The sequence below is a fragment of the Pseudopodoces humilis genome, chromosome 2 (assembly GCF_049639895.1).
Source record: "Pseudopodoces humilis isolate 2021_Gansu_Grassland_sample_001 chromosome 2, ASM4963989v1, whole genome shotgun sequence".
Classification (NCBI taxonomy): Eukaryota; Metazoa; Chordata; class Aves; order Passeriformes; family Paridae; genus Pseudopodoces; species Pseudopodoces humilis.
Genome location: NC_142201.1, coordinates 70,208,628 through 70,235,563, shown reverse-complemented (window position 1 = coordinate 70,235,563; position 26,936 = coordinate 70,208,628). Strand labels below are relative to the sequence as shown.

General features: G+C 37.6%; 1 protein-coding gene across 3 annotated transcripts in view; it reads right to left on the bottom strand.

Annotated features, from left to right (window-relative positions):
- Positions 1 to 23,275, bottom strand: part of SACS (sacsin molecular chaperone) — a 44,378-nt gene extending 21,103 nt beyond the window's left edge. For 2 of the 3 annotated variants that reach the window (XM_014248773.2, XM_088068998.1), the window contains exons 1-8: positions 23,249 to 23,275; positions 16,704 to 16,854; positions 13,968 to 14,055; positions 10,894 to 10,979; positions 8,421 to 8,532; positions 7,162 to 7,308; positions 4,321 to 5,803; positions 1,263 to 1,354 (exon numbers count right to left, since the gene is read on the bottom strand). In XM_014248773.2, coding sequence (XP_014104248.2) covers positions 1,263 to 1,354; positions 4,321 to 5,803; positions 7,162 to 7,308; positions 8,421 to 8,532; positions 10,894 to 10,979; positions 13,968 to 14,055; positions 16,704 to 16,854; positions 23,249 to 23,271 — 2,182 coding nt within the window. In that variant the 5' untranslated portion in view covers positions 23,272 to 23,275. Of the gene's footprint in view, positions 1 to 1,262; positions 1,355 to 4,320; positions 5,804 to 7,161; positions 7,309 to 8,420; positions 8,533 to 10,893; positions 10,980 to 13,967; positions 14,056 to 16,703; positions 16,855 to 17,074; positions 17,142 to 23,248 lie in introns of those variants that run through there. The other variant, XM_088068997.1, reaches the window with a different exon arrangement.
- Positions 23,276 to 26,936: the final 3,661 nt, after the last annotated feature.

Genomic DNA, 26,936 nt, shown 5'->3' with positions numbered 1-26,936 from the left:
ATGTTTTACTCTACGCAAAAAGTCAATTATTTTAATTTTTTCATAGATGCTTTACCACAGTTTAAAAATTTATGATTTTGCTTCAGGATTACCTTGTTTTTCTTTTGTTTTAATGAAAGAATGATCAAAACATGGAGAAAGGAGGAGCTTTAGAACTCAAGAAAAAGAATAGTAAAGAGGAAAGATTTAAAGGACTGAAAGGGAAAAAAGGTCAAAACACAGAAGAAATAGACACTAAATGACTGAAGACCATGATAAAGGATATAAAGAAAAGCAAATCAAGGCTGTGAGTAATAATATTCTACACCTAGTTCTAACATCTTCAGTCTAAGAAAGAATTATGATGAATCAAATAACTAAAAAAAAGAGACAAGAATCTCTTCTTGAAAAGTACAATTTCTAGACGTTGAAGAACAGCTTACTTTTAAATAGTATTAGTATATGATGAGCTAACAAGTGACTTGATTTGGGAATTGTGTTTACATGAAAATATTTCTGCGATTTAGGTTTCAAATTTATCAATCAAATGATTGATTTCCACACAAGGGTGGAAAGGTAAGTGCAGACAAACTCTGAGGAGAACAGAAACCAGAATAAAATTAATTGTGAAGACAGTTAAACATAGAGGTACCTTCTCTATAGATAAAACAAACTCCCTCACCATGTCTTTTGATCATGATTGGGAATATTTCAGTAGGTCCACACTGACACAACCATAAATGATGAATTAAGAATCAGGAAACATGTGACAAAATTATTTGATCTACAATATGCTTGAGGCTAGACATTTAAACTGATCTAATCGGGTTTAAAAGAAATATACTGAAGTACATTTCTTGCAATTAATGAAATAAAGTACATGCACTTGCAATTCCGAGTTAAAAGATGATCCACAATACTAAAACCATGACACACCTATTGCATATGCAAATACTATAAATATGAAACAGAATTAAGAGTGTCTTAGGTGGAAGAATACTATATGAATAAAATTCTTCACCCTTGAATACATTTTACTGAACGAGTCTCTATAATTTTATCACAAATTTTCATCCTTCTTTGCCTTTTTGTTCGTTTATAATTTTCATTTGTGTCATTTCCCATCCAAACAAGTCTATCATATCTTAATGGTCTGGTTTTTTTTAGATGACTGTCTTATTTATGGGAACTCAACTTCAAGAGCCATTACTTGAAATTTGGGTTTACAGCTAATCTGTTTGAATCATTTTAAGTTCTGTAAGAGAATACAAAAGACACATTACCTCGACTTTTGGCAGCTTCTTTCAAAGCAGCAAGGACCTCAGGCTTCAGGTCATCAGAGAGTAACCTTCCCTCCAGGCCAGGAAACAGTGATCTAGCCACGAAAATAGAGAAGAAAAAAAAAAAAAGGCCCCAACACTTTAGCAAAGCCTCATTTATTTATATTACTGTATAGTCATTAATAGCATGATAATCATCATGGTAGAACAGTAGCATGGAAAGCCATCATGTGCATATGCAGAGTAGGGCTTTCAGTGGGCATTTTCTGACAAAAAAGTTATACATTTAGAGGAAGAGAGTAGTAAGAAAGTAATTTTTCCAACTACTCTTCTTTTCAAACCAGGTCCAAGCAAGTTTTCTTTGATAGAAAAACTGGGATTTAAAAACTACTCTCACCTATTTGTACTTTAACAAAAAAAAAAAAAAAGTTAAAATAGCACCTACCATTCTATGTCTCTTAAAATTCAGTTTGAAAAGTTTACATAAAATACAACACATAATTCTAGAATGTCACACAGATCTGTGGATTTGAAAAGATCTACAGATTTCAGAAGATCTGCAGTCAATACTTAGAATTATTGTGACAAGAGTCAGTCTCATCCTCCCCTTCTCTTACTTTGGCACTTGAAACTAAATCAGTTTTCAGGGCTTTGGTCTTTGTGGAATCAAAAATAAATACCCAGTTTAGTTCTGATTGCAGGTGTGTTCATTAGACATAAATCAACACAGAATCCTGTTCCTCCACAATTAGCAGAAAGAAAATTTCTAAGAGCTTATTTTACCTTCTTAGCAGGCTTCAAATCTGAATAAGAGCATATCTCCTAAATTGAAAGGGTTTTGAAACATCTAACATACATAATTTATCATACTTAAAGATTTAGAATTAAAGATTCTTGTTGTAGGCAAGAATAGAGGCAAAGAAAACATTGCTACATCAAACTTCTATTTCATCACAGCTAGCAAGGAGATTTATGCCTGTTATAATATGCTTTTTCATCAGTTTTATGAGACTAATCAAATCAGGTCCATTACCAGTGGAACATGAACTGAATAAGAACTACTTAACCCTTAAGTTTCAAAAAACGTGACTTATGACTAGTCTGAAGCAGGACTCAGACTAGTCTAATTAGACTAGTCTAGCCTAATTAGTCAGGGCTAATTTGTTAGTCTCATCATGAGAATGTTTTCTGTATTAGTATGCTGGCTTAACTTCTGGAAGGATTAACAAAGTGAAAGAACAAAAGATAAATCATCTCATGAAAGATGCTAAAAAACATTTTTTTAAGAAAAAGACATTAGAATGATAGGCTCTGCATAGCTTTAATCCCCTGATAAATAACCTGAATTGTTTAGAGCAAGAAAAGACTAAGGGTTTATGATTATGGATTTAAATTTATGAAGCTCCTGGACTGGGTCCAGCAGAGGGCTGCAATGATGCTTAAGGGATTGGAACATCTCTCTTATGAGGAAAGACTGAGGGAGCTGGGCCTCATCAGCCTCAAGAGGAGACAACTGAGAGGGGACCTAATCCATGTCTATATGCGTCTGAAGGGAGGGTGTCAAGAGGGTGGAGACAGGCTCTTTTTTCTGGCGCCAAGGATTCAGGCAATAGGACAGGAGTGAATGAGCAGAAACTGATGCACAGGAAGTTCCAGCTGAACATAAGGAAGAACTTCTTTTCTGTGCAATGACCTAGTACTGAAATGAGTACTGATTGTTCAGAGAGGCTACAGAGCCTCTCTCATTAGAGATACTCAAGAACCATCTGGACACAATCCTGTGCCATTTGCTCTGGGATGGCCCTGCTTGATCGGGGAGGTTGGACCAAATGACCCCCTGCAGCTCCTTCCAACCTGACCCATTCCACAATTCTGTTTAGAATATAGCAGAAAAAAAAACAGCAGCAGGCTTGAAGATGTGCAAATTGTTTTCAAGAAACATGGGAAGAAAAGTTACTTGCATCCAACTGCTCTTCTTTAAGACTGGCTATCTATATGTATATTCAAAACACTTTATTTGACCTCATTTGAAGCACTTTTTACCTTAATAATACCTATATGGGCACACTCCAACCCACCTCTACTTCCCTTTTAAACAGTCCACAGAGATGTAAAAAACATATGTCAAGTGTCACATTCTCTCAGGTTTAGAGTCTGGAAATTAGTGGAACTCTGAGGCAAAGGAGAAGGAGGGATCACTGTAATCATGCATAGAAGTAGCACTTTGTAAGGGGAAACAGTAAGACATCTGGTGTGTCTGGGTGACTTCAAGCCTTATGTCTTTAGACATTGTGTGCAGAATGGTCCAGATTTAACAAGTATTTAATACGTGCATAATCCAGTACAGACATAAAAAGCAGCAGTCATGCTTTCTCCACAGGGACTCCAAGCTCATTTATTCCAGCTAGCCTGCTCTTTGCTATCCCCTCCCCAGAGTCAGTGCAAGCTCTTTTGGCTGATGAAATGAGAAACAAATTGGAGCACTGATGCAGCTGGGAAATAAGCAAGGAAAAAAAACTAATTGAAGAGGGACTGGAAAGAACAAAGGGAGAGCAGATGTGAAAAACAGCTCATCGTAGTGTCTGCTTATTTCTTGAAGCCAGTTTTTAGTACTACCTTACTGAAATTAAGTGTTGTGATAAAAAAAAAAAAAAGCCAGATGCAATCTTGCAATCTCAAGCCTTAAATTTAATAAAAACTCTTATCATCACCTAATTTAATGAACTTCCTAGTATGCATGTTTCTAATTTCCTCGTATTTGTAATTCCAAGAAGAAAATAAACTGGAAATGCATCCTAAGGTATTCTCAGAAAGAATCACACAATTCTTTTATAAAGGGTTAATGGTAAATAGGTGTCTAACTTTTCAAATGAGACATATGCACACAGACATATACATATATAGAAACTTGAGTTCTATCTATGCCTTATTTCATCACAGGCTGATGCATACCTTGTTTGTTAACAAGCAAAGAACAGTCTGAAGCTCTGTTTTAACATGTAAATTTAAAAAAAAAATCTAATAAAAAACCTCCCCACAGTATTACAAATATTAAGCATACCTGGGATATTCTTCTGAGGTTATGTAAACTACATCCTGCTCTGACACAGATGAGGAAAAAGGAATAAATTTCCCATTCTGTAAAGGCAAAAGCTCCAAGCCAATCAGTTCACTGTAGACTCCGTCAGAAAGCACAAATTCCAAAAGATGAAGCTTTTCTTCAGCAGGTCCACTGTGTCCAGATTTCCTTAGCACTTGCCGCACTAGAGCAGGAGTCACTTTTTTCACAGCTTTAGCAGTAGAAATAGTAAGATGCACTGCATTAGCAATATTTGCTGGCACCTTGGCAATCTGCTTCCCTGAATTCTGGAGGTAGTTGAGAACAGACTGTGTGTACTCCAAACTCTCATCCATTTCAGAAAAGTACACCTGTTCCACATTTATCCACTGATTACTCACTGAGTAAATAACTGTGTGCTGGAGCAGGTCTTTAAAGAGAGGTACTACAATTGGTTTCCAGGGTACCCTGATTTTGTTCTCATCAGGCCATAACCTATAAATTCTTTCAGGTGACAATGGAAAATCTGAATTCTTCTCAGTCTCCATTCGTTTGATAGCTTCCAAAATAAGGGTGGTATATGCCTTAGGCACTATATTTACCACAAGAAGATCATTCCACAATGCTGCTGGATCTCTCCACTGATCCAACTCTCGCCATTTGATACTCCTCCTATTGTCTGTGAGACCAAAGAAACCACTAACATGAACTGGAAGTCCAGTTTTGCTTTCTTCACCTGGAGGCAAAGGCAGAAAACAAAATGCTCTTCCTGAAAAGTCTGCTACAGCTCCGTTTTCCTCCTCGTTAGTTGCTAAAGACATGGCTATTCCAATAGTAGGAACAAATTTCAAGTCATCAGCTAAACCATCCAGTTCTGTACACATTCCTCGACCACCCACACAGTTACACACTAACCATGATGTTTTCTGTGCGTCCTTAACACTCTCATCCTCTACAACTATATTTACATGGTATGTCACACATGTTACGCTATTGCTTGGAACTCCCTTACAATACTGATTTATTGCAGTTCCCAGAATTTTGATAGAATTGGGTCTTTCGTGTTTCAAGGCCTTGTTCTCACTGGCAGTTACTCTAAAAACCAGCCTCTCCGTTCCATCAGCTTCCCGAACGTACAATGAAACATCCTGAACACTCTTCAGGAAAAGCAACACTGTGTCCGCATCTGCTCTGAAGGATTCAAACAGCTCCAAAACCTTCTGTTTGTCGTAAACATTGCTGCTGAGTTGGGAAGGCTGCAGACGAAGCGGGAAACGAAAAAAAGTACCAGGAAAATTTCCATTCTTAAAGGTTTCCTTAGTGCTGCCAAATACACCAATGAAAGGTGCAAATTGGTCTGTAAGTTCATTTATTTCCTTGCTATCTTCTTTTAGATTCCAACACTGGCCCGACTCATGAGGTCCAAAGAGGGTTTGATGGGGATCAAGCATTCCAATCTGGTCACCGCTGAAGATGCTAGGGACATCTGTATACATGAAAATCAATAATAATTAATAATCCTAAAACAACATACTTTAAAAATATAGTGTTAAGGAACAAATTTTAAAAGGGTAAAAATAAAATATTCTGAAACTGTGATAAGCTGAGTACAATCCCCAGGGAAATGGCCTGAGACACCATCCCTGGAGGTATTTAAAAGGCATGCAGATGTGTGACCCTTAGGGATATGGCTTAGTAGTGGACTTGGTACCATTAGGCTTATGGTTGGACTCAACGTTCTTAAAGGTTTTTTCCCAACCTACGTGATTCTATGATTCTGATAACGTAATTCAGTGCTTACCAAGAGGGAAGAAACAAGCACACACCTGTTCTGCAACTGAATATATAAATACTCATTCAACCATTTGAATTCCAGCAGACAGTGAGCAACAGGGAGTACAATTTCTTTCAACTACATACTACTATGTTTCCAGTATTGTTAAGGAAAAAAATCAAAGTAATTTACTATGTGTGCATTCTACTAGATTCATACTTTGCAGATCTTGAAGGCTGGCAAACAGTAATTCTGTACATTTAAAAGCACAAATTCACAGAATTATCAAACCACTGAATGCATTAATTTTATTCATGCTCAGCTAAGTAAAATATTGTTAAAAATATCATGTGCCTTACAAATTCACTTTGCAAGGTAAAAAATTTTATTTCAGAAAAAATTTGCCTCTTATCCTGCACTATTATAACTGTGGAGACTGTAAGCATTATTTATGCTTCTTCTGTATCACAATAAAACATACTAGGAGAATAACAGATTTCAAGACTGAGTATTACGAGCTTGCAAAACAGTATGTACTACCTCTTGCAAGTGTAAATGTGCATATACTTCTATTACATAATATATTTTCTAGCAAAAAATAAAAATCACTCCTTATTATACAAAAAACCTGCAGAAGACTTTCAGTCTAGTGAATAGAACTTTCCCACTTCTACTTGGATACCTACCCTATATTATAAGCCTCTATAAAATGAGCAGCAGTGTATAAATATATAAATAAATACCAGTATATAAATATATTTACTGGTAAAAATACTATATATATTTATATATAACTATATAAATAAAATACCAATGTGAAGGAATGTGTGAAATCAATAAAAAGGACTAAGTATATAATGATGCTAACAGAACAATCTTCAAAAACTATCAAAATCAAATAGATACCTTATAAGATTAGAGAAAAAATAGGAATGCTTCATAAGAAAATCTAACCATGTACTCATTTTAAAACACACTATAGAGAAAATATCAAATGTTTGTGAATATCTAAGGTAATTTAACTATTTAGAACTTCAACATTTTCTTTTTAAAATAACTACTAAGTTTACCTGTTATATGATAAACTGAATTAAAGCCAATTCCAAATCTTCCAACTTTCAGGGGATCATCTTTCTTCCTGCTTCTTGCTATTTCCTGTATACCATGCCAGTCCTCAGGGGTGAAAATTGCATCATTGTATGCATAAAATGCTGGCCCTATAATAAACAGGCAAGAGTTAAAAAGATGACAGAAGAAGAAAATGATTTAATGTTCAAAATTTCTAGGAAATGAACTCACAGACCTGAGAAAGCATTTCTTTGAAGTACATGCATGTGCAAATTTAATGGGGAAGTTATGACTCTAAGATGACATAAAATTATGCCTGGTAATGAAAAAAAAGCAAAATGCAAAAGCAAGGAGATGAATTTACCTCTGCAAATGGTACTCAGATTTATATTCTGATGTATTATTTAATTCTTACATCCACATTTTTAAAGAATGCTTCTGAAAAACTGAACAAAAAGCAGGAAACAACAAAACTTCTGAAAGAAGTGTCATGTGGCACAAGGCGTAAACTCAATCTGTTCATCAAAAAGATGTTTGAAAAATGTACTAGTCACAATCTAAAGATACCTCCACTGGAAGAGAATATAAGGCAAGATAAAACAATAACTTGTGTCTAGAAAGTAAGATAGACAAATCCACATTAGAAGACATAATAAGGCAGATTAACAACTGGAAAAAGCTGGAAGAAAGAAGCAGTGGATCATCCACCATTACAAGTTCAAATTACAACTGAATGCCTTTCAGGATGACTATGCAAACTAATTTTAAAAATAGTATTAATAATAATACTTTTTAATACATAATTGACCTTTATCTCACAAAGCCACAGTAAATTATGTAAAAACCTTAAAGTTTCAATAAATTTGTAGGACATAGACAACATGAAGCAAAGCTGGGTGTAAGGTCAAGAGAAAAAAGGATGGGGAAGAAAACTGAAGTGCCTGGAGAATGCTGAAGTGTAAAGGGCAAAGGTCATCTTTACATTAAAAACTGGTGTGCTGGCTTGGTCCTCATGGTAGCTGGAGGCTGTGTTTTGGATTTGTGCTGGAAATAATGACAATAACACAGGGTTGTTTTAGTTATCATTGAGCAGGGCTTATGCAGAACCAAGGCCTTTTCTACTTCTCATGTGGCCCAAACAGGGAGTGGGCTGAGGCTGCTAAGGAGTTGAGAGGGGACATAGCCAGGACAGCCATCCCCAGACGATGTATTCAATGTGCATTGAAGAATAATGGCCAAATTTAATTTAACTTACACTTACCCTGATATTGTGCCATGTCCTTTGACCATAACGTTTCTGTTCCATACTGAGTTTCATCATATAGAAACCTAACCTCCGTGGCACCAGCATCTTCTGCATTCTGTATCAGTTCCTGAGGCAGACAAAATAAATCAAAACAAAGTATAATGCAGTAATACATATTCTAGTAATAGCTTTTGAACTTAAACAGTAGAAAATAACAAGCAATTGTCTCAAGTGTAATTGTTTTCTTATGTTTCAACCAAAATGGCTTTATCCACTTGACCTGCATGAGAATAGGTATCCTTGTAAAACAAATATTCAGACAAATACTATAAATATGATTTGAATTTGGAGCTAAAATACCATACAAAAGCAGTCACAAAGCTGAGAAATAAGTTATTAAACTGTTACTACTACATTATCTTGAATCAGAGCTGTAGAAGTCTCAAAACAAGGCAAATGTGAGAAGAATTTTAGATTTATCAAAGTGTATTAGCTAAATCCTTACAAACAGTTGTACAACAACAGCGAGGCAACCATTCACAAAAGGATAATGCACAGCACTCTTCTTTACATCAACTGAATTAGGTTCAAGGTAACATTTAACAGTATGAACCAACCAATCCTGGGCCATAGTGCTCACACTTCTAACACCCCTCCGGCAAAGGGCTGCAAAACAGCTCTGACCAGTAACTCCCCAAGTCATGAACTGACAGAGCAGCAACCCTGTAGAATAAAACGCACAGACTGGAAAGAGGCTTATTTTAAGACTGCTACTACTATTTGTTAAATAGTAGTAGCAGTGGTGAGAGCTACAGAAAAGTCAAATGTCAGTAAACCAGGTCTGTAAACACGAGCATTAATAAAATACGCCTATCCAGTCCCGTTTTCATCAACAGTAGACACGTAAGCGTGATTATAAATACCTACAGGATTACAGCCTCACACAATGGTCTATTTACACTGAATCACCACAGTGTATCAGGGCTCCAGACACATAAACACGTGTGTATGTTTATGTGGGTGTGTGCAAGCTTGGCATAAGCAAGTATTTCAGTTCAATTGAAAAGCAACGTCAATACACCACATGCAATGTATTCATACACTTCAATCTCATTCAGTTATACATAAAAGACTTGATAGAAAGATGAACTTAAAAAATGCATCAACTAGCAGCAAGTATTTCAGATTAGGTTACATCCAAGAACACTGCTGAGACTCAAATAAGCTCACTGTTATCTAATATCTAGTTCCAAAATTATAACCCTTTTATTTTGCAGTTTTTGACAGTATGGTCAGTCTATAATGCATATTATGTTGTCACTTCTACACAGTTTTGAAGTATTATGAAATAGCAAGAAATATACCTACAGTTAAGCATGAATAACAAATGTTTAAAGAATTACAAGACATTTATATGCAGTTCTTCTTCTAAAAGAACAATCATGACAGTCCTTCATGAAGACACAGTAAGCCCAAAGTTTCCAGAAATATTAAATACTAGGTCTGGCAATCATCGTGAAGTCAGACTTGCATTCATGCTGTGGCACACAGGGTAGCTGCTACATTCAGCTATAACAGCATTGTATCTGAAGAATCAAAACACTAAAATAATTTTTTAGGTATCAGCAAAATTCCTGGTAGCAATCTATCTCTAACAATCCATTAACCCTAAATTGTAAACTATGAAAATAGCATAATTTCTACTTTTAGATTTACTTATCTGATTTCTAAGGAAATTTTTTCTTCATGCTGGAATGAAAGTTTAGGTTTTAAATGTTGAGGAGATCTGAACCCTTCTCAATTCAAATGAATTTTACAGATGCAACTAGTACTGAGAAATAATAAAAATGTAAGCATTTTTATTATTATTATCCTACAAACACTGCTCAGAACATACCCAGGAGGCAATTTGCCAAAACAGTTGAAGATATGCTTATCTTGGGCTTCCCCACTAAGCGTAATCAGCTTCTAGTTCCATGCTTGCAAACAACACAACATACATAAGGATCTGTCATCATCTATCAACATTTGTATTTGTATGTTTTGTATGCATGCATGTATAGATAGATAAGATATATCTGTATCAAATCCCGTTAGTTAGAACCTAGTATTCCCATACACTAAGGAAATTAAGTTCCTGCCACCCATGTAATGACGCATCCTGCATGAGAAGTTTAAGTTCCAGCTAATCACCCCAGAATGCTCTAAAAAAAAAGTAAAAATCAAACTGCCATTTTCAAACATTAGCACAGGAAGTTATGATAAATGACACAATTCATCATCTACTAAGCAAACTCAGAAAAGCAAACAAAGAAATAAAAAAGCACATAAAGCACACAACTCACTTTGCCTTGTCCACAGAAACGGAAACATATCTTCTAGAATACAGTGAATAAGCAACCACAAGATTTGCTGGGAAGTGTTAAACTTTGACATTATGTCATGCATATTAAATGACATATAAAAATACTATTTATTTATTGTCTACCTTAAGAATCTGTCCTCCTTCTGGGTATCTTCTTAATATATCCTTTAGAAAATCAACAAGTGGTGGAGTTGTTTGTCCAAAACGACCTAAAAACAAACAAACAAACAAATGGGAAAAAAAACTGTATTATGCTGCTATGCACTTAATTTCAGATTTTAAAAAAAATACTAAACAATTACTGAAAACAATAATTTCTTTAAATTAACTCAAGGCCTATTATTGTAAAATCTTGTCTTTTCAGAATCAACTGTGAAAATACTACACCATAAATCTTTTAATTAAAAAGGTGAAATAGCAGTCTTGGTGTTGAAGTCAACAAGCTGCTTCATATCTAGATGAAATAAATTTGGAGTCTAAGTCTTTGCAACCATTATACCACAATTCCAAGTACATGATGTTCAAAAGTAGCACCTTCTAAAAGACTGCTACTTTCTAAGTAGCAGGACAGTATTCCAGGGCAGCAGTGGCTCTAACTCTTTTACAAGCAGCGATTACCCCTACTGACAACTACACACACAGGCACAGAAGAGTTTCACTCTTACGTCTGGCTGTAATGCCTTCCTGTTCTGACATAATCTGGGCATGGACCTGGTGCCAGCTTTGGGGTTGCCAGGGCCTAATGCTGGAGGGAAAAGAATCCCAGCATTATGAACATCTGCTCCAAGAGAAAAAGTCTATCACAAAATGAAAGGTTCAATACTCTTCATTTCAAACTCCAGTCCGAGACTAAAGGGCAGCTCCCTAAACCAAACCTATAAAACATGTGCTTCAAACAAATAGCAATGATGCAATCCTCACAAGGAAAAAAGACCCTAATGATGCCACATCAAAAGCTTCCTTTTAAAATTATTAACAAGTAATTATTCTCTCCCTCTCCTCTGAATATACATGTATTTATGAAGCAGACAGACTCAAACACACATATTATGTATATTCTGGAATAAAACACTCAGATAAAAAAGCAAAGTGGAAAAAAGTGGAAAAATAAGAATTTTATTTGCTGAGAAAGAATCAAGTAAAATCAGCAAATATTCTGTCTTTAAAATATTCTTTTTTATTTTTTATTTATTTGCCACTTTATTTATGGTAACTTAATAGCATTAATGAAAAATTAAGCAAGAAATTGCAACTGACAGCTGAATGTGTGAAGTATTTAATAACTTCTGTTATTCTTGCAGTATACAGAAGTATTTGAAAATCAATATGCAATATATATACCTCCAACATAAGGTGAACTGATCAACAGAAATTATCTAAAATAAAGAAACTGATCTTCTCTAAGTTGGACAGATAGGTGGAAGTGTTTAAACAACACATTTCATGCACCATGGGAACCACCACAAAAACAGAAAAGTAACTTTGAAGTGATAGGAATGAAGATAGACTTTGTTCTCTTTCAGAGCAGAGGTCTATGTATGTCACAACAATTACTCTGGCTATAGGCTAAACTGATTTTTCTTGAGTATTAGAGCTAGTCTTATTTAACACAAAACTGGTACCACAAATTTTAAAGAGAAACTTCTTCTACCATAAGGGCAGTCAAGCACTTAGGAGCCCAGAAAGTCTGTGCAATCTCCATCCTCTTTCCAAGTCCAACCAGATTAACACTCAAGTGACCTGGGCTGACCTCAGAGTTGTCCACACTCTGAGCAGCAGGCTGGAGTAAAAACCTCCTGATGTCCCTTCCAACACGAATTATTTTGTGATCATATAAAAAGATCATACATTATTTGACAGACACCAGCAAAGAATGAACACAAAGAGTATATGGATAATCTTCAGAGTACTTCAGCAACCCATGTGTTTGGTCCTACTGACTATAAACTTCCAAGTTAGAAATTCAGAGCATTTCTTGATTCACTTGCTGTAAGGAAAAATCTCTGAGCTGGAAGACTCCAGAATGAACACAAAAGGCTGATACTAAAGCCTTTCAGATGTTTTAGATTGACTTACATCAGAACTGTAGACCAGGAAAGGTTAAGCACTTTATCTAGACATAGACTGCTTACAGTGACATCTCTTAGAAAATCTCCAACACTAGGCACAAAAATACAGCAACATTTTTCTTTCCCATGAAAGACTTCTTAGGGCCACTACACATTATTATCCATACACTTGCATGGCAGAAAATAAGACTCTTTTTATTTAGTCTACCACAGCCTACACACAGCAAAACATCAGAGCAAGCAGTCAAGGGCAACAGAAAGAAAAATGTTTGATGTCATAGAACCATGAGGACCATTTTCATAGGTGTTTTCTAACCACTTCAGGTTCTAGAGAATGTGAACATGAACTTCTGCCTAATATACAAGCTTCCCTCTGACACTAAAAATCCATAATCCAGTACATACATGCCTTGAACAGGCTAAGAAATACAATATTTTGTGAGACCAAATAAAATAGCTGCATGAAAAGAAGGGTTTCCCTCTTCATCATGCCATTTCATTAGCATTTATTTCACTGTCTTACAATAAAGTTATTGTAAGAAAAATATTAGTGCTAGCAGCCAAATAAAATAATCATGACAGATTTTCATTAGACCATTTCTGATGATATTCAGTTATCAAGATACCATATGAAAAGATACACCTTCAGGTTTTTTTAATAAAAATGTAAATAATAGATAGAATCAAAAGAAAACCAAACTGTCAAAGAAAAAAAACTAGAAAGAGCAGAAGAAATCCAGAAATTTTCACCACTGTTATAATTTTTTACATGGTGGTTACTGAAAATATATCCTTTCAGTATCTGAATTGCTTTCAAGTATCCAGCTTATTTTATATGAGACAAGGCAGCTACACTACTGAAGGGCAAATCTTATTGATTCCAAAGCATAGCAATAACCAAAATTCCACACATTATATCACAGGAAAAAAAAATAAACACCAAGGCACTTAACAAGAGAAGTTTAATTTTTTTAGAGCAGAATGAAAAGAACAAGTGACAAACCTAAGACTTACATGAAAAATAATTGCTTCCCATTTAAAGAAGATAAAAATTTCCATTAACTCCATATTGCATCAGAAAATGCTTTGAGCTTCTAGTTTATAAGCAGAGACAAATATTTTTCATACCTCCTCCTTTCAACCCTTTTGACTGAAGCTCTAGAAAAACTTGATTTTGAGACTTCTGAAGATCCACAATCTTGATACCATCAGACAACTGAAGGAAAAAATAAGACAGATCTTGGTCAGAAGTTTTGGTTTGATAATAACAACACCAAAAGAAATCAGGTGGAAAAAATGTCTATAGAAGCATACTAAGAGCAAGCCATGGCCTCATTTCTACAATTGAAAAAGTTCTGTATTCAGGGAAGTTCTGGAAGCATAAAACTAAAGCAGTTTTTGTTCCAAGGTGCATTCCCACCAAAAAAATTAGCATATACAGGAAGTACATATTGTGTATACTCCACAAGTACATCTGGGTATGCAATTTCATAGGGGGCTTAAACTAAGCAGCTCGAAGCAGCTGGCAAGACACTGTGTAGAGACAAAAGTGTGCCAAAGAATCACCGCTGAAGAATTCGACCACCTCATCCTCCATTACCTCTACATGCAGACCCATCACAGTATGATCAAGGCAGAAGGGACCACTGAATGTCACCTAATCCAACCTCCAGTGCCTCACATCATAGAGAAACTGAGGCAAACTAAGCAACACATTCCTTAGCAGCCTCTGGGAAAACTATTAAGTAATCATAACACATAAAGGTTTTGTTGCAATTCTAGTTTATATGATGTGTGTCTAGAAGACTCATATACGACATATGCTGCACACAACAACAAATGCAGAATTAGAAGGCCAATGCACTCATTAGAAACTATATTAAAATATAATTATGCAAAATTATTATATTAGTCTCAGTTTATAGTAGATTTTGGGACTACTTCCTAGCTTTGATCACTAGAAATCACTAGAAAGCAGTTGGTGTTAACACAGACATAGATGATTATAATCTAACTACATTTAATAAAACACAGCCCTAGTCCAGAGAATGTAAACACTATTTAACAACATTAGTAAGAAAAAAAACTTACATTATTTTTTACTTACACCAGTTTTAAATAGTGATTAAAGAGCAGTGGGTTTATCGTAAAACTGCAGAAATATTGTACTTGACTTAAACTTTCTCAAGACATAAAATTGGGTGCAACTACTCTGAAATCATTAAAATATTTATCACTAAAATATAAAGCAATACACAGAACCCATCACCAAGCATTAAAGGGATAGAACAACCAAATATCCTAAGGTACAATTTTTGTACCAAGACACCACTAGAAACTTGGACATTGAACATCCAAATCAGCAGTTTAATATGATAAGGAACTATGAGAGAAAAAGATACTGGACTTCACTTAACATTTGTAAATTGCATGTACAACAACATGTTGTTGTACAACAGTTCTCATGGAAAAAAATTATTGGATGGATATTCTACAACTCAGAAAATTAAAAAAATCATTTGATCCCAATAAACAGGAGTTTGAAAGTTTATAAAGGATTTTCAAATTTGCTACACTACAGAATACATATTCCCATATATATTCTAGTTTATTATTAAAAAAAACCACAAACAAACAGAATAGCAACTACAGTCTCCTTACTGACTGCAAAAGATAAGTTTTCTGGGCTAGTCAGCCAGTCTTTACTTCCATGCAAATTTTAGAAAGCGATACGGTCTGTCCTCCAAAACAGGAAGGCCTGGTGAGAACAAAATCAAGGACACACAAAACCAGGCAAGAAAACAAAAGATAAACTACACAGGCAGTTTCCTTCAAACCTGAGCCCTCAAAGACTACTTGTGTTGCCCAGGTTCTTAAAAGCTTCCTGAGCAGTACAACCAACTTTCCCTATATTGTAGAATGGTTTGGGTTGGAACAGGACATTTGAGGACCATGTAGTTCAAATCCCCTTCCTACCATTGCCATGAACAGGAAATAGATCAGGTCTCTCAAAGCTCCATCCAACCTGATCATCATTTCCAGTCATGGGGAATCCACAACTTCTCTGGGTAACTTGTTTCAGTGTCTGATCACCCTCATCCTAAAAAATTTCTTCTTTGTGCCCAATCTAAACTTCTTTTGGTTTAAAGCCATTGTCCCTTGTCCTATCACTTCAGGCCTTGGCAGAAAGCAGCTTTCCATCTTTCTTAAAAGCTCCCATTATATAGAAAGGTCACAATAAGGTTTCCTTAGAGCCCTCTCTTCTCTACATCTCTGCAAATCCCCTTGCCCTATTTAACATTAATTTCCAACTTCCTCTCACTCCCTTCTTCCTTCTACTCATCCCATCCCACCAGATCTCCAGGTTCCCATTTCCCAGGAGCACAGCTAGAAGCACTCCAAGCACTACTGAAAGACTGACACAAGGCTGATGACTTCAAAAGAACAAGGTCATTCTCTTGACTCTCTCCTGCACCCAGACCTCAATTTTTAACTTGTCACTTTCATCTCACTGTGGTATCAACTCTGCTCTTGAAACTGGCCAGAAAGGCAGGAGGGCAGAACAAACACACCAGCGCTCTCGGGTGAATTTCTGCTCTCCCCAACATCTCCCCAAAGAAATTAGGATAAAACACACAGAGAACTTCAGGGAAAGAAAAAAAAAAAAAAAAAGGCACAAAAACTCAGATGATAAAAGCTGGCACCATGAAGAGCGGTGTGAGGGTCGTCCAAAGGACCTCCGTGCTTCCCACGAGAGGAGCACCTAAGGACACGCACCCACCGCGCTGCCCAGGCAGGACACAAGCCCCGGGGCGGGGATTCCCCTCAGCTCCGCGGCGATGCCGCTGCCCCGCCCGTCCTCACCTCTCTGCCGCGGTGCCACAGGCGCTGCTGGGCGGGGGGCAGCCCGGCCTCCGCGTCGATCTGCCTCTTCACGTCCCGCACGGCCGCGGACGGCGGCAGCTCGAAGGTCCTGCAGCCCAGGCAGTCATGGAGGACGGTCACCCGGGCCAGCCTGCGGCAACACGACACACACCAGATGAGAAAAGGCTCGCAGCGTCGACGCCCGCTCGCTTCCCCCTCGGGCACCGCGGAGGCCCGAGACGGGCGGCGGAGCCCTCAGGGTGCAGCGATGGGCGGGCGGGTGCCTGTCCCGTTCTCCGAGGGGAAGCGGCGGAGCCGATGCCGCAGCCTGCCCGCCCAGCCCAGCCCGGCCCGGCCCGGCCCGCACTCACATCCCGCCGCCGCGGCACACAAAGCCCCGCTATCCGCCCCGCCAGCGGCGCTCCCCGCACGGGGAAGGGGTGGGGCTGCGCCGCCCGGAGGTCCGCGCCGCGGAGGAGGCGGAGGAGGAGGCGGGAGCGGTGGAAGTGCCGCCCTAAGAGCGGCGGCCGTGGTTGCGGAGGGGCGGCGGGGGCCCGGGCGGCCGCTCAGCCTCGGAGGCGTTTCCTGGCTCCCCGGGGCCCTCGGGCGAGAGAGCTCGGGCGCCTGGGGCGAGGCAGAAGCCGCAGCTTCGCATCGTGAGCCGTGACTGAGGGTGAGATCTAGAGGTGGTACCGCAGGCACATCCCTCCTTCGGCAGGGAAGCACGCTGGTGTTTCACGTAATCCACAGCCTTCAGGCATCACTGTATGGAGCACACGTAGTTACAGCCTTTAAACTTCATTCTTTGTCAAGGATGCAAAACACAGAAGGACACATACCTTTTCTGCTCTCTGTCGCAGAGCCTGTCAGAGGTCACACATCCTGCCCTATCTCCAAGGGTGGATATAAGTCCTCCTACCATTCAAGACTTACGGAAAGTGCTCTCGCTCCTGAAAGGTGAGTCTTAGCCTGTCTGTGATGCCAGTGAGTTGAGAGGGCGCTTCGAGAAACTTATGGAGGGGCCAGCAGGACGTCTGCTGTTGATCGTGTACAAAGTTCTGCACCCGGACCGTGGGCTGTGCATCAGTGAGGGGCTGAACAGCAGCCCTGCTCCAAAGGAGCTGGGGAATACCAGGCTTTACAGATCAAGGGAAGTGAGTCTCTGCTCAGTGCTGATGAGGCTGGGTCTCGGATACCGTGAGCAGAACAGTGCTGTTTTGAGCTTGCTTCGTTCCTAGGCAGAGGATTACTGACATGATCAGAGGCCCAAAGCACATGACCTACAAGGAGTATGTGAGGGGAGTTAGGTTGTTTAGTCTGAGGATGAGGAGACCATAGGGTGCAGTATGGCAACATCCTGCATATACCTGAAGGGCAGCTTCAAAGGCCATGGAACTGAGCTCTTCTAAGTAGTGCAAGACTAACAAGGAGCAATGGAACAGACTGTAGGTTGGGAGGTTCATGTGAAAAAGCACAGAAAATCCTGCCGCTAGCACAGGAGCTGCCTAGAGGTTCAGGACTGACCTGAACCAATACTGAGCCTTGTGCTTTGTGCAAAAATATGGACTACAGACCTCCAGCCAATGGTTCCACTTCATTCCAACGGGTCCTCAATTCCAGTCCATAACTAAACTAAAAACATTTAAGGCCTTACTCAGTGACAGGGAGCTAAAACTGATGCTTGGCAGCCAAAGGCAAAAGAGTTTCTGTGGAAGGGGAAGAAGACACAACGAACCTTTGCAGAAAATATATCAAGCTAAGAAAAAAAATAAGCCCACTAAAATTGATAGAAGGCTGAAAAACCACAAAGATCAGGTGGATCAGGATCCAACATGGTACCTAAGTAGATAGATACCAGTGCTACAACCAGATTACCAGTGCTACAACAACTGATTTTATTCATCAGCAGTATTTGTATATTGAATTCTATAGTATCATAAAAAAATTGAAAATATTGTGGGTCTGATCATGCTTTCACCAGAAATAATACAAAAACGATTTTAACATAAGCAAGATGTCTCTCTTTGCTTTGGTTTAGGACTTTGTTAATTTTTCTATCATTTGTCCTTTCAACTTTCCATTTTGTTACATTCCCTTCAGAGTTCATCATCACAGAATTTTTCCTATGTCCAAAAGAATGAGAAGGTTGCTTTCTAATCTGTTAATGTTTATCTTTTTATTTCTTAATACCTGCAGAAGAGACACAAATGAGAGTAACTGGGCAAAATGGAAGGAGTTGAAACCCTATGTATTTCCATCCATATTACCTCCGAAAATACTCTCCAGACCCGTTGTGAACCACCAAGCTGCACTGGCAAAACCTAATTCTTCTTTGCTTAGGATCACAGAGGTGATTTAACATCTTATGAAGCACGCACAATTGTTTGAATGGGACCCTGGAGAGGAACAAAGCTATCTCAAGTAACAGCCACCCCTCCTTGTGAAGCTTCTTAAATGGTGGGACACATTCAGGGCCATGGACCATCCTGCTATCAGTCCCAGGCTGAAGTTCACCACCTTATGTCACATCACATGACAAGACAATACTCACAAATTATGTCCTGTGATGATTTAACATTAATATTAGAGGAAAAACACTTTGTGTACCACAGATTCTGTCTAGTATGTGACCTCTTAGTAGAAGGGAAGAGTTGGGAAGAACTGGTAATATAAAAGTGGAACCTTTTAAGGTTCTGGACAAAGGATTTAAACTCTTGAGCTATTGGAAATTAGCCATGGCTGTTCTCAGAAATTCCTTACTGTTCTTACTTTTTCTTCATATCTAAATAAAAATATCCTAGAAACTGATGATACGCAAATCACACTGACTGACTGAAAAAAATAAAAAATAAAAGAGCACATCTTCCAACTTGCAGATTTTTGCAACAACAAAAATAAATTTTAAAATCTCACCCATTTGTAAACAGAGCTTGGAAGCTGGGTAATCCTAGCAAAGTTCAAGGTATCACATACAAATTTGTTATGCAAAACTACTAAAAATGATTTTACATGTCAATGTTAAAAAAAAAAAATTGACCTTACCTGCTAGGAATTTTTTTGCTATTCATGGTAATAAAAATAAAAAAAGAAGCAATCAACTTCTACATATAAAAGGGTTGGGTCTGGTTTGAGAGCTTTTTAGTATTATATATAGAATTTTCTATGCTAACAGTTTTATAACCACTTTTCCAAGCAGAACAGCATTTAGATTTTAAAATACATGTGGAAAATTCTCCTGTGGCTATAAATAAATTCTGTTTGGTTCAGAATGAAGTCATATAACCCATACAAGAAGGGACTGCAATAGAAATAATTTTTAAAAAATTTAACAGTCTCTGCAATTTTAAATTATTTTTATAAAATGAAAGCCATTTTCACAGTAACATTTCCTTGAAGACAGAAAATTCTGCATTGCAGAATCACCTCATATTTCCAATTATTTAAAATAGGACTGCAGTAGCAGGAAAAAGATGGATGCAAGTCCCTTCCATCCTGTCAGTGTCATTAGAAAGATGGAATGGAGTCTACAGGAGGGCTGTATGGTGTGATAAGAAACAGACATGACTAGGTCACTCCTGCCAGAGGAAAACCGCTGCAGCACAGTGGCTTCCAGCACAGCAAGTAACATTCTGCAGTGCTGGCAGGCAAAGAGCAGTGACTCAACAACTTCCTCTGGGTTTGAGACAGTGCACACCAAACTTACAGAAGAGCTTTCTATGACTTAACAAGCGCTGACCTTCATTCTTAAATCAACTCCTTAAATGTCACCAACAGATGTTTTAAACATTGCACTGTATGTATTTCCCAGCAGTCAGAGATTGTGTTGGTCTATAGTCACTGCCTGGAGCTTACTTTACCCTTCCTTACTAATGCCTTTTCAAGAAGTTTGAAAATAAGCCTCCCATTTGTTGATGACACATGTGCTAATCATTGGCAAGTCACCCCTTGCTGTACAGTTTCTGTTTCATTTGAATAGTTCCACTAACAGAAAATATCTATTTTTTCTCTAGCTAGAGTTCTATCTAGTACAAATGGCCAAAAAAAAAAAAAAAACCAGCCGGTGGCATGTGAAGTGTTTGATTAAAAAAAAAAATCTCATTTTTCCTCAGATCTATTAAACAAATTGTGTTTTTTATGAAACTATTTACTTTAGATTAATGCAGTGAGTATAAATAAATACTCCTACTTTGCACCCCTCATGTGAAACCATTATTAGCAGTTTCTAAGCAAAACATCAACATGATCATAGCTTCATCAGCTTTGAAGAACCAAAGTAGTATCTTATTCCTTTTTCAGGCTGACATGTTTCTAAATATCAAATATCAACAGAACAGAATACTTTTGAATACAACTAAAAACAAGCAAAACCTTTAAGGGCAGAGAGACCAAGAAAAGACATTTATTTTCATTTTAAGATTTTGATCCCTCTGTGATTTGCTTTAGTGTTCAAATGAGCTCCTTTATGGCACTAAGCAAGTTCTAAATTCTTAAAAGACCTATAAAAGTTGTTTCAGTTTATTCTTTGCAAATAAAGAGCAAAGCAAGAAGGCAAAAATAAATTACAAGATTTCAAAATCTCAGATGCTGACATAAAATTTCCTCTTTGATCCACCTTTAAGAAAATACTCCTTTAGGCTAAGTCCTTGAAGAGACAACTCAGCTATAGAGCAGTAACTGTTCTTCCACAAATTTGAATTGCTGAGAATCAGTTTTCAGTTCCAGATGGCACAAATAACAAAGTATCAGTTCAAAATGTTTGACATTTCAACTTATGCAAAAGATTATATCAAATGCTAAAAATAAACTCCTCAATTGCTCTTTAGGGATTGCAATAGGAGGGACTGCAGTGTTGCAAGAGCTGTTGTTGGCATACACTTTTTTAATATGCAATATGTTCAATTACTGGTGGTATTTTCTTTTGGCCTTTGGTGCTAATAAAAGGGACAGATTTAGAACATTTGCTTTAACCTTGAAGCATCAAAAGAGCAGAGCCTAAATTTGCAAGTTGATTTCACGGCCTAATGTAGGCTCCTAAACACATTTATTAATCCAAGCCTAGGTTTTTTTTCCTCCATTTAGGGCATATTCATCAAATTATCAAAGCTAGGGTTAAGACACCAAAGCTACCTTAAGACATTTTTCCTATTTTAATTTCAGAGTTAATGAAGCTACTATCTTTCCACTGAGGAAAATCAATACAATAACTAAAATGCCCTAGATTACACATGCATTAAACATTTTAAGTAGTACTTACTGATCCCTATTTTTTCTGACTACTGCATCTAATAAAACTCCAAAGTTTCATAACATTTTCTAGGCATCAGTGAACAGAGTCCTTTGTATTTAGAGAAAACTAGAATATAAAATAGAAGGAAATACAAGACAAGTAGTTTTAATAATTGTGAAAAAACACAACTTCAATCACTTCTGCATCTCCCTCTTCATCAGATAGTAGATGATATCCAGCAATATCCTTCCAGATAATCCTAGCTCTTTTCCACCTCTGTATCGTTCCGTCTCACTCATAAAAGTTCCATACAGAAATACAAGCTACAATTTATCCTTCAGAAAATAGAAGGACAGGTGGCACAGAAGAAGAAACATGAGTCACGTGTAAGGCCTAGTAAGAGGAAGGGAGGAAAAGGGGAAGAGAGTGCGCAGGTCATCCTCTTCTGGGTAAACACAGAGAAGTGAAAAATTCCTCAGAGATGCCCAGATATGTAAGATTTGCGTTAGAAGGGCCTAGTTAACTAACCTACAAAAAAAGAGAAGATTCAAACCCCCAAATTTTCTACCCCACCTGGCGAAGGAAATATATAACTTCCATGAATTTTCACAGAATTACTCAGGGAGCCAGTGGAACAGACCCTGAAAGAGTAGTCAGCTGTTGCTAATAACCGCTGTCTAGCACAATGCAGAGCCCACCTTCTTAATGCACAGGAAAAAGCAGAGGCTGTATATTAAAGAACTGCACATCAGATTGCAAGGCTGAGGGTGGAAGCTGTCTTCTTCCTGCAGGCCCACTGACAGTGAATAAGAACACTCATAATTGCAACTTAATATTTTGTAACTTACAACAAGTAAACACCTATCTCATAAAATTTGTTTAGACACCGTTCGCACAACTTTGCATTTTAGCTGTTGGCAAGATTATACATTCATCCCAGTGAAACAATATATTGAATTGTGCATTTGGCAAGCACACAAAGGGAACTTTCTCTTTCACTTGTTTACAAGAAGTGCTATAGTGGATGGAGAATGTAAATTGAAAGTTATACTATGAACTCTTTAATCACAGGAGTTTTTTCAAGAAGTTTTCATTAATTTCATGGAGACAATTCATAAGTAAAGGCAGCAGAACCTGGCACCTATATAACATTTTGTAATTTAAGAAATTAATTTCACCTTTAAAAATAGCAATTTTGTACAAACACTAGGCAAGTTTCAGACTTCTTTAAATTACTGACCATGGATATTTGATCAAGAACATGCCAGCCAAACAGTAAATTTTTTCAGATTTTTTTGTTTAGTTGGTGTTTTTTTACCTGTTCTTATCCTTGATCTCCATTGTCTCTTTTTCTTTGATATCTTCTTGATAGAAACATGAAGCAGATTTTGGATTTATAAATTAGAAAGTTATTTTTTAATCCTTCTTGCTTATCATCTCTTCAGTGGACACCAGAAAGCCCAAGAATATGAAAGTCAACTCAATCTTCACTCCATTCCTCTTCTACCCAAGGTATCTCTGTGCATCACCATCTGCTACTTCTCCAGTTTTCGTTTAAAGCACTTGCTTAATTGTTCACAGAAGTTCATTCTCTTGTAACCAAGAACAGATGTAACAGGACAGATCTCAGAAAGCAAGGAGGTCTTGTTCAGCTTCTTTAATATAGCCTGAATTCAGGCTATATTCCTGTGCAATTGATTTACATTTATCTTCTAGAAAAGGAGCGGGATTCTGGAAGCTGCTGTTTCTGCTTTGTCTTCCTTTTTTTCTGGAAGCTGGCACAGCTGGAAGAGTATTAGTGAGGCCCGAAGTCTTCTTCGTCCCACCTGCTAGAAGATATTTCTTAACATCAGCTCAGGAATTCTGGAAGAAGAGGCACAAAGGAAAAGGGGAGGGCCATTAATACAAAACAGAATTAAACCGAAGGGTATGGAAAAGCCATTTCCTTTGAGGGCATAGTTGCAGTTACCAGTATTGAGTGAGTCATGATACTAATTATAAACTGCCTTGTGCATTGCTTGTAGGCACATGGAGGGAGAGCTGACACAGAGCAGTGAGGTTTCCTGCTTCTCCTCCAGTTTAATGCCATACAATCAGCATGGTGACAAACACACAGAGCTGTAAGTATGCTGACTGAATGGGTGTCATGGTTTAATGCCAGCTGGCAACTAAGCACCCAGCCACTGCTCACTTGCTCCCTTCCCAGTGGGCTGGGGAGCAGAACCAGGGAAAAAAGTAAAATCTGTGGGTTGAGATGAGAACAACTTAATAATTGAAAATATTATCATTAATGTTAATAAGAATGAAGTAGTGGTAATGCAAAGAAATGCAACAAAAAGAGAGACAGAAATAATACCCAAGAAAGAAGAGATGCACAAAACAATTGCTTACCACCCACTTGACCAATACCCAGCTCATCCCTGAGCAAAGATCCATTCCTCATGGTCAATACATCCCAGTTTATATAGTTAGCTTGATGCTCTGAGAGAAACAGAGGAGAGATGTCTAGAGCATCCCCTCAACCCCTCTGGGCTTAGCTGTCCTGGCTCTATTCCCTCCCAGTTTCTTGTGCACCTCCTTGCTGTCAAAGCACAAAAGATCTTGATTTAGTGTAAGCACTACTGAGCAACAATGACAGCATCAGTAAGTTATCAACATTATTCTCATACTAAATTCAAAACCACAGAGCTATACCTGCTACTAGGAAGAAAATTTACTCTATCCCAGCCAAAACCAGCAGCTGGCAACTGTTCTAGGGTATATATTCCTCTACATTAGATATTATAGTCTAGATATAAAATTATGCCATCAAGGAAAATAACAGCCTGGGCAGAACATTCATGGAGAAGGATTTTGCCCTTCTATTCAAATAGCTTGCATTTAGGGGAAGAGATTAACTAGCTTGCAATGACTTACCACTGGGAAGATTCAAACTCTTCCCAGCTAATCCCCAGTCCCAAGCTATATAGATCAACATCTACCCTATGCTACCTTTGGGAACAGTTTCCACTGAATTTCTGTAGCACCAGAGCAGTGTACAGGTGAGGCAAGGTGTGTGCCGTCAAGCTGCAGAAAACAACATACTTCAATATTAAGTTATTACCCAAGGAAGGTATGTTTAAGAGAGCTGGGAGTACTGACAGTGGTGTTCCATTATTGTTCTGCATCTGTGCAAATGTAAATACTTCTCTGAGCCTCTGACAGTGTTGGCAAGTCTGTGCAGTTGCATATGTCCCATTTCAAGCAATGCAGACATTCCTTCCTGACCCAGAAAGGAAAACAACTGTGGCTAAATTGCAAAAGATTAATTAGATGTAAGCATGATACTGAAATACAAATGGTATGAAAGAAAGGGAAGTATAATTTGTGGCTTGAATACTTTTTTTTTCAATACTTAAGAGTTTTACCTCCTCAGTAAATAAAGTGTTGAAATGTATGAATTCTGAATGCATGTTTACTGTGACAAGCATCATGAATAATTTAAGCTAGCATAATGTGTTATTACGTGGCTTCAATATAAATTTTTCTTTCTGTGGATGCTGAGATATAAATCTGCCTTATAATCCCAAGAAAAGTCCACACTTAAGTCATATTTAAGTAATAAAGACTGAAGCAGAGGGCCTTGCAAATCCAGCCCCATTTTCCCAGATGTGAATTATTTCATAAAGAGCAAAACTATTGCAAGCCAGCTGCATAATGGGTTGCAGTTCAGAGGTGAGCACTAAGGAAGGACATTTTGGCTGCAATGGAAAGCCAGGCTCAAGAGGTCCAGGCACTGTGTGTGCACCCATGGCTGGAAGACGGGTAACTTATACCTGTTCCCTTAAAATATCATTAGAAAAATCACACATGAAAATTATTTTAAGTTATTTGAGCAGCTTCAATTGCCTTGAGGAATAATAAATATGTTATAATAATAACATATTAATAATATGGATAATAAGGAATAATAATATGCTATAACAGAAAGTAATAGAAAGCTAGTTATGACTTTAGGAGACAGAGTCTCCATAATTAGTGAGTGACACACTTTCTCAGACTCCATTCCAGTCTATTTCTAGACTTTGTCTCTCAAAGATTATCCTTTATTATGTTGCCCCCTTGATATGTTTCTTTTCTTGGTACTGACATATGCTATAAAAACAAAAATATCTTCTAGGATTTTTGACAATGACACCTTGTTCAGAAAATTTAGAGTTCCAAATTACCTAAAACCAGCCTAAAATTAGTGATACAATAAATAGTTTGCTTAGCAGAACAGCACATTATAGCACAGTGTGAAGTGACATCTCTACACCAGCAGGTAATTCCAATAGTCCTTGAAGGTGCTTGGTCTTGCCAGCACAGATGTGACCAAAAGGTGTTGTCACTTTGGTACCAGATCACATTACAGTCCTAGAAAGATTTCAACACCATCATGTCTATGTTATCCCCCATGGTATGAAACAGAGCCAACTTGGCTGTCAGATACCAGATACAAATTCATCTTGGCACACTTAACTTGCTGACCTTACACTTCCCCGGTGCCTGAGCTGTTCATACAGGTTACCTTATACTTTTATATGATACTGAGGTTCAGCATCTGAGAACATTCTCTAATAGAATTTATTGCTATAGCCAACCATAAATCTCTTCTGGGGAAAAAAAAAACAAAAACCAATGCCTATGCCAATATTCTGCTGTGAAATTTATTCGTTTTTGGATAAAACACCTTTGCTGGAGGATTTATCTGTGTCTTTAATGGAATTTTGGTGGAGGAGATTTACCAATCAAAGTGCAAAAAGAATCTTCAATTTCATGGATGCCTGTCATTAGTTGTAGGTAGGAACCACAGGTATAGCTACACAAATACCTAATTTTGCCTGCTTTATTAATATCTAGGTAGGTTTATACATATATAAAAATGTATATATCATGTGTATATATATATATAAAATACATATATATAGTGTGTATATATATAATATATTATATATATATATACACATATATAGATAGATATAGAT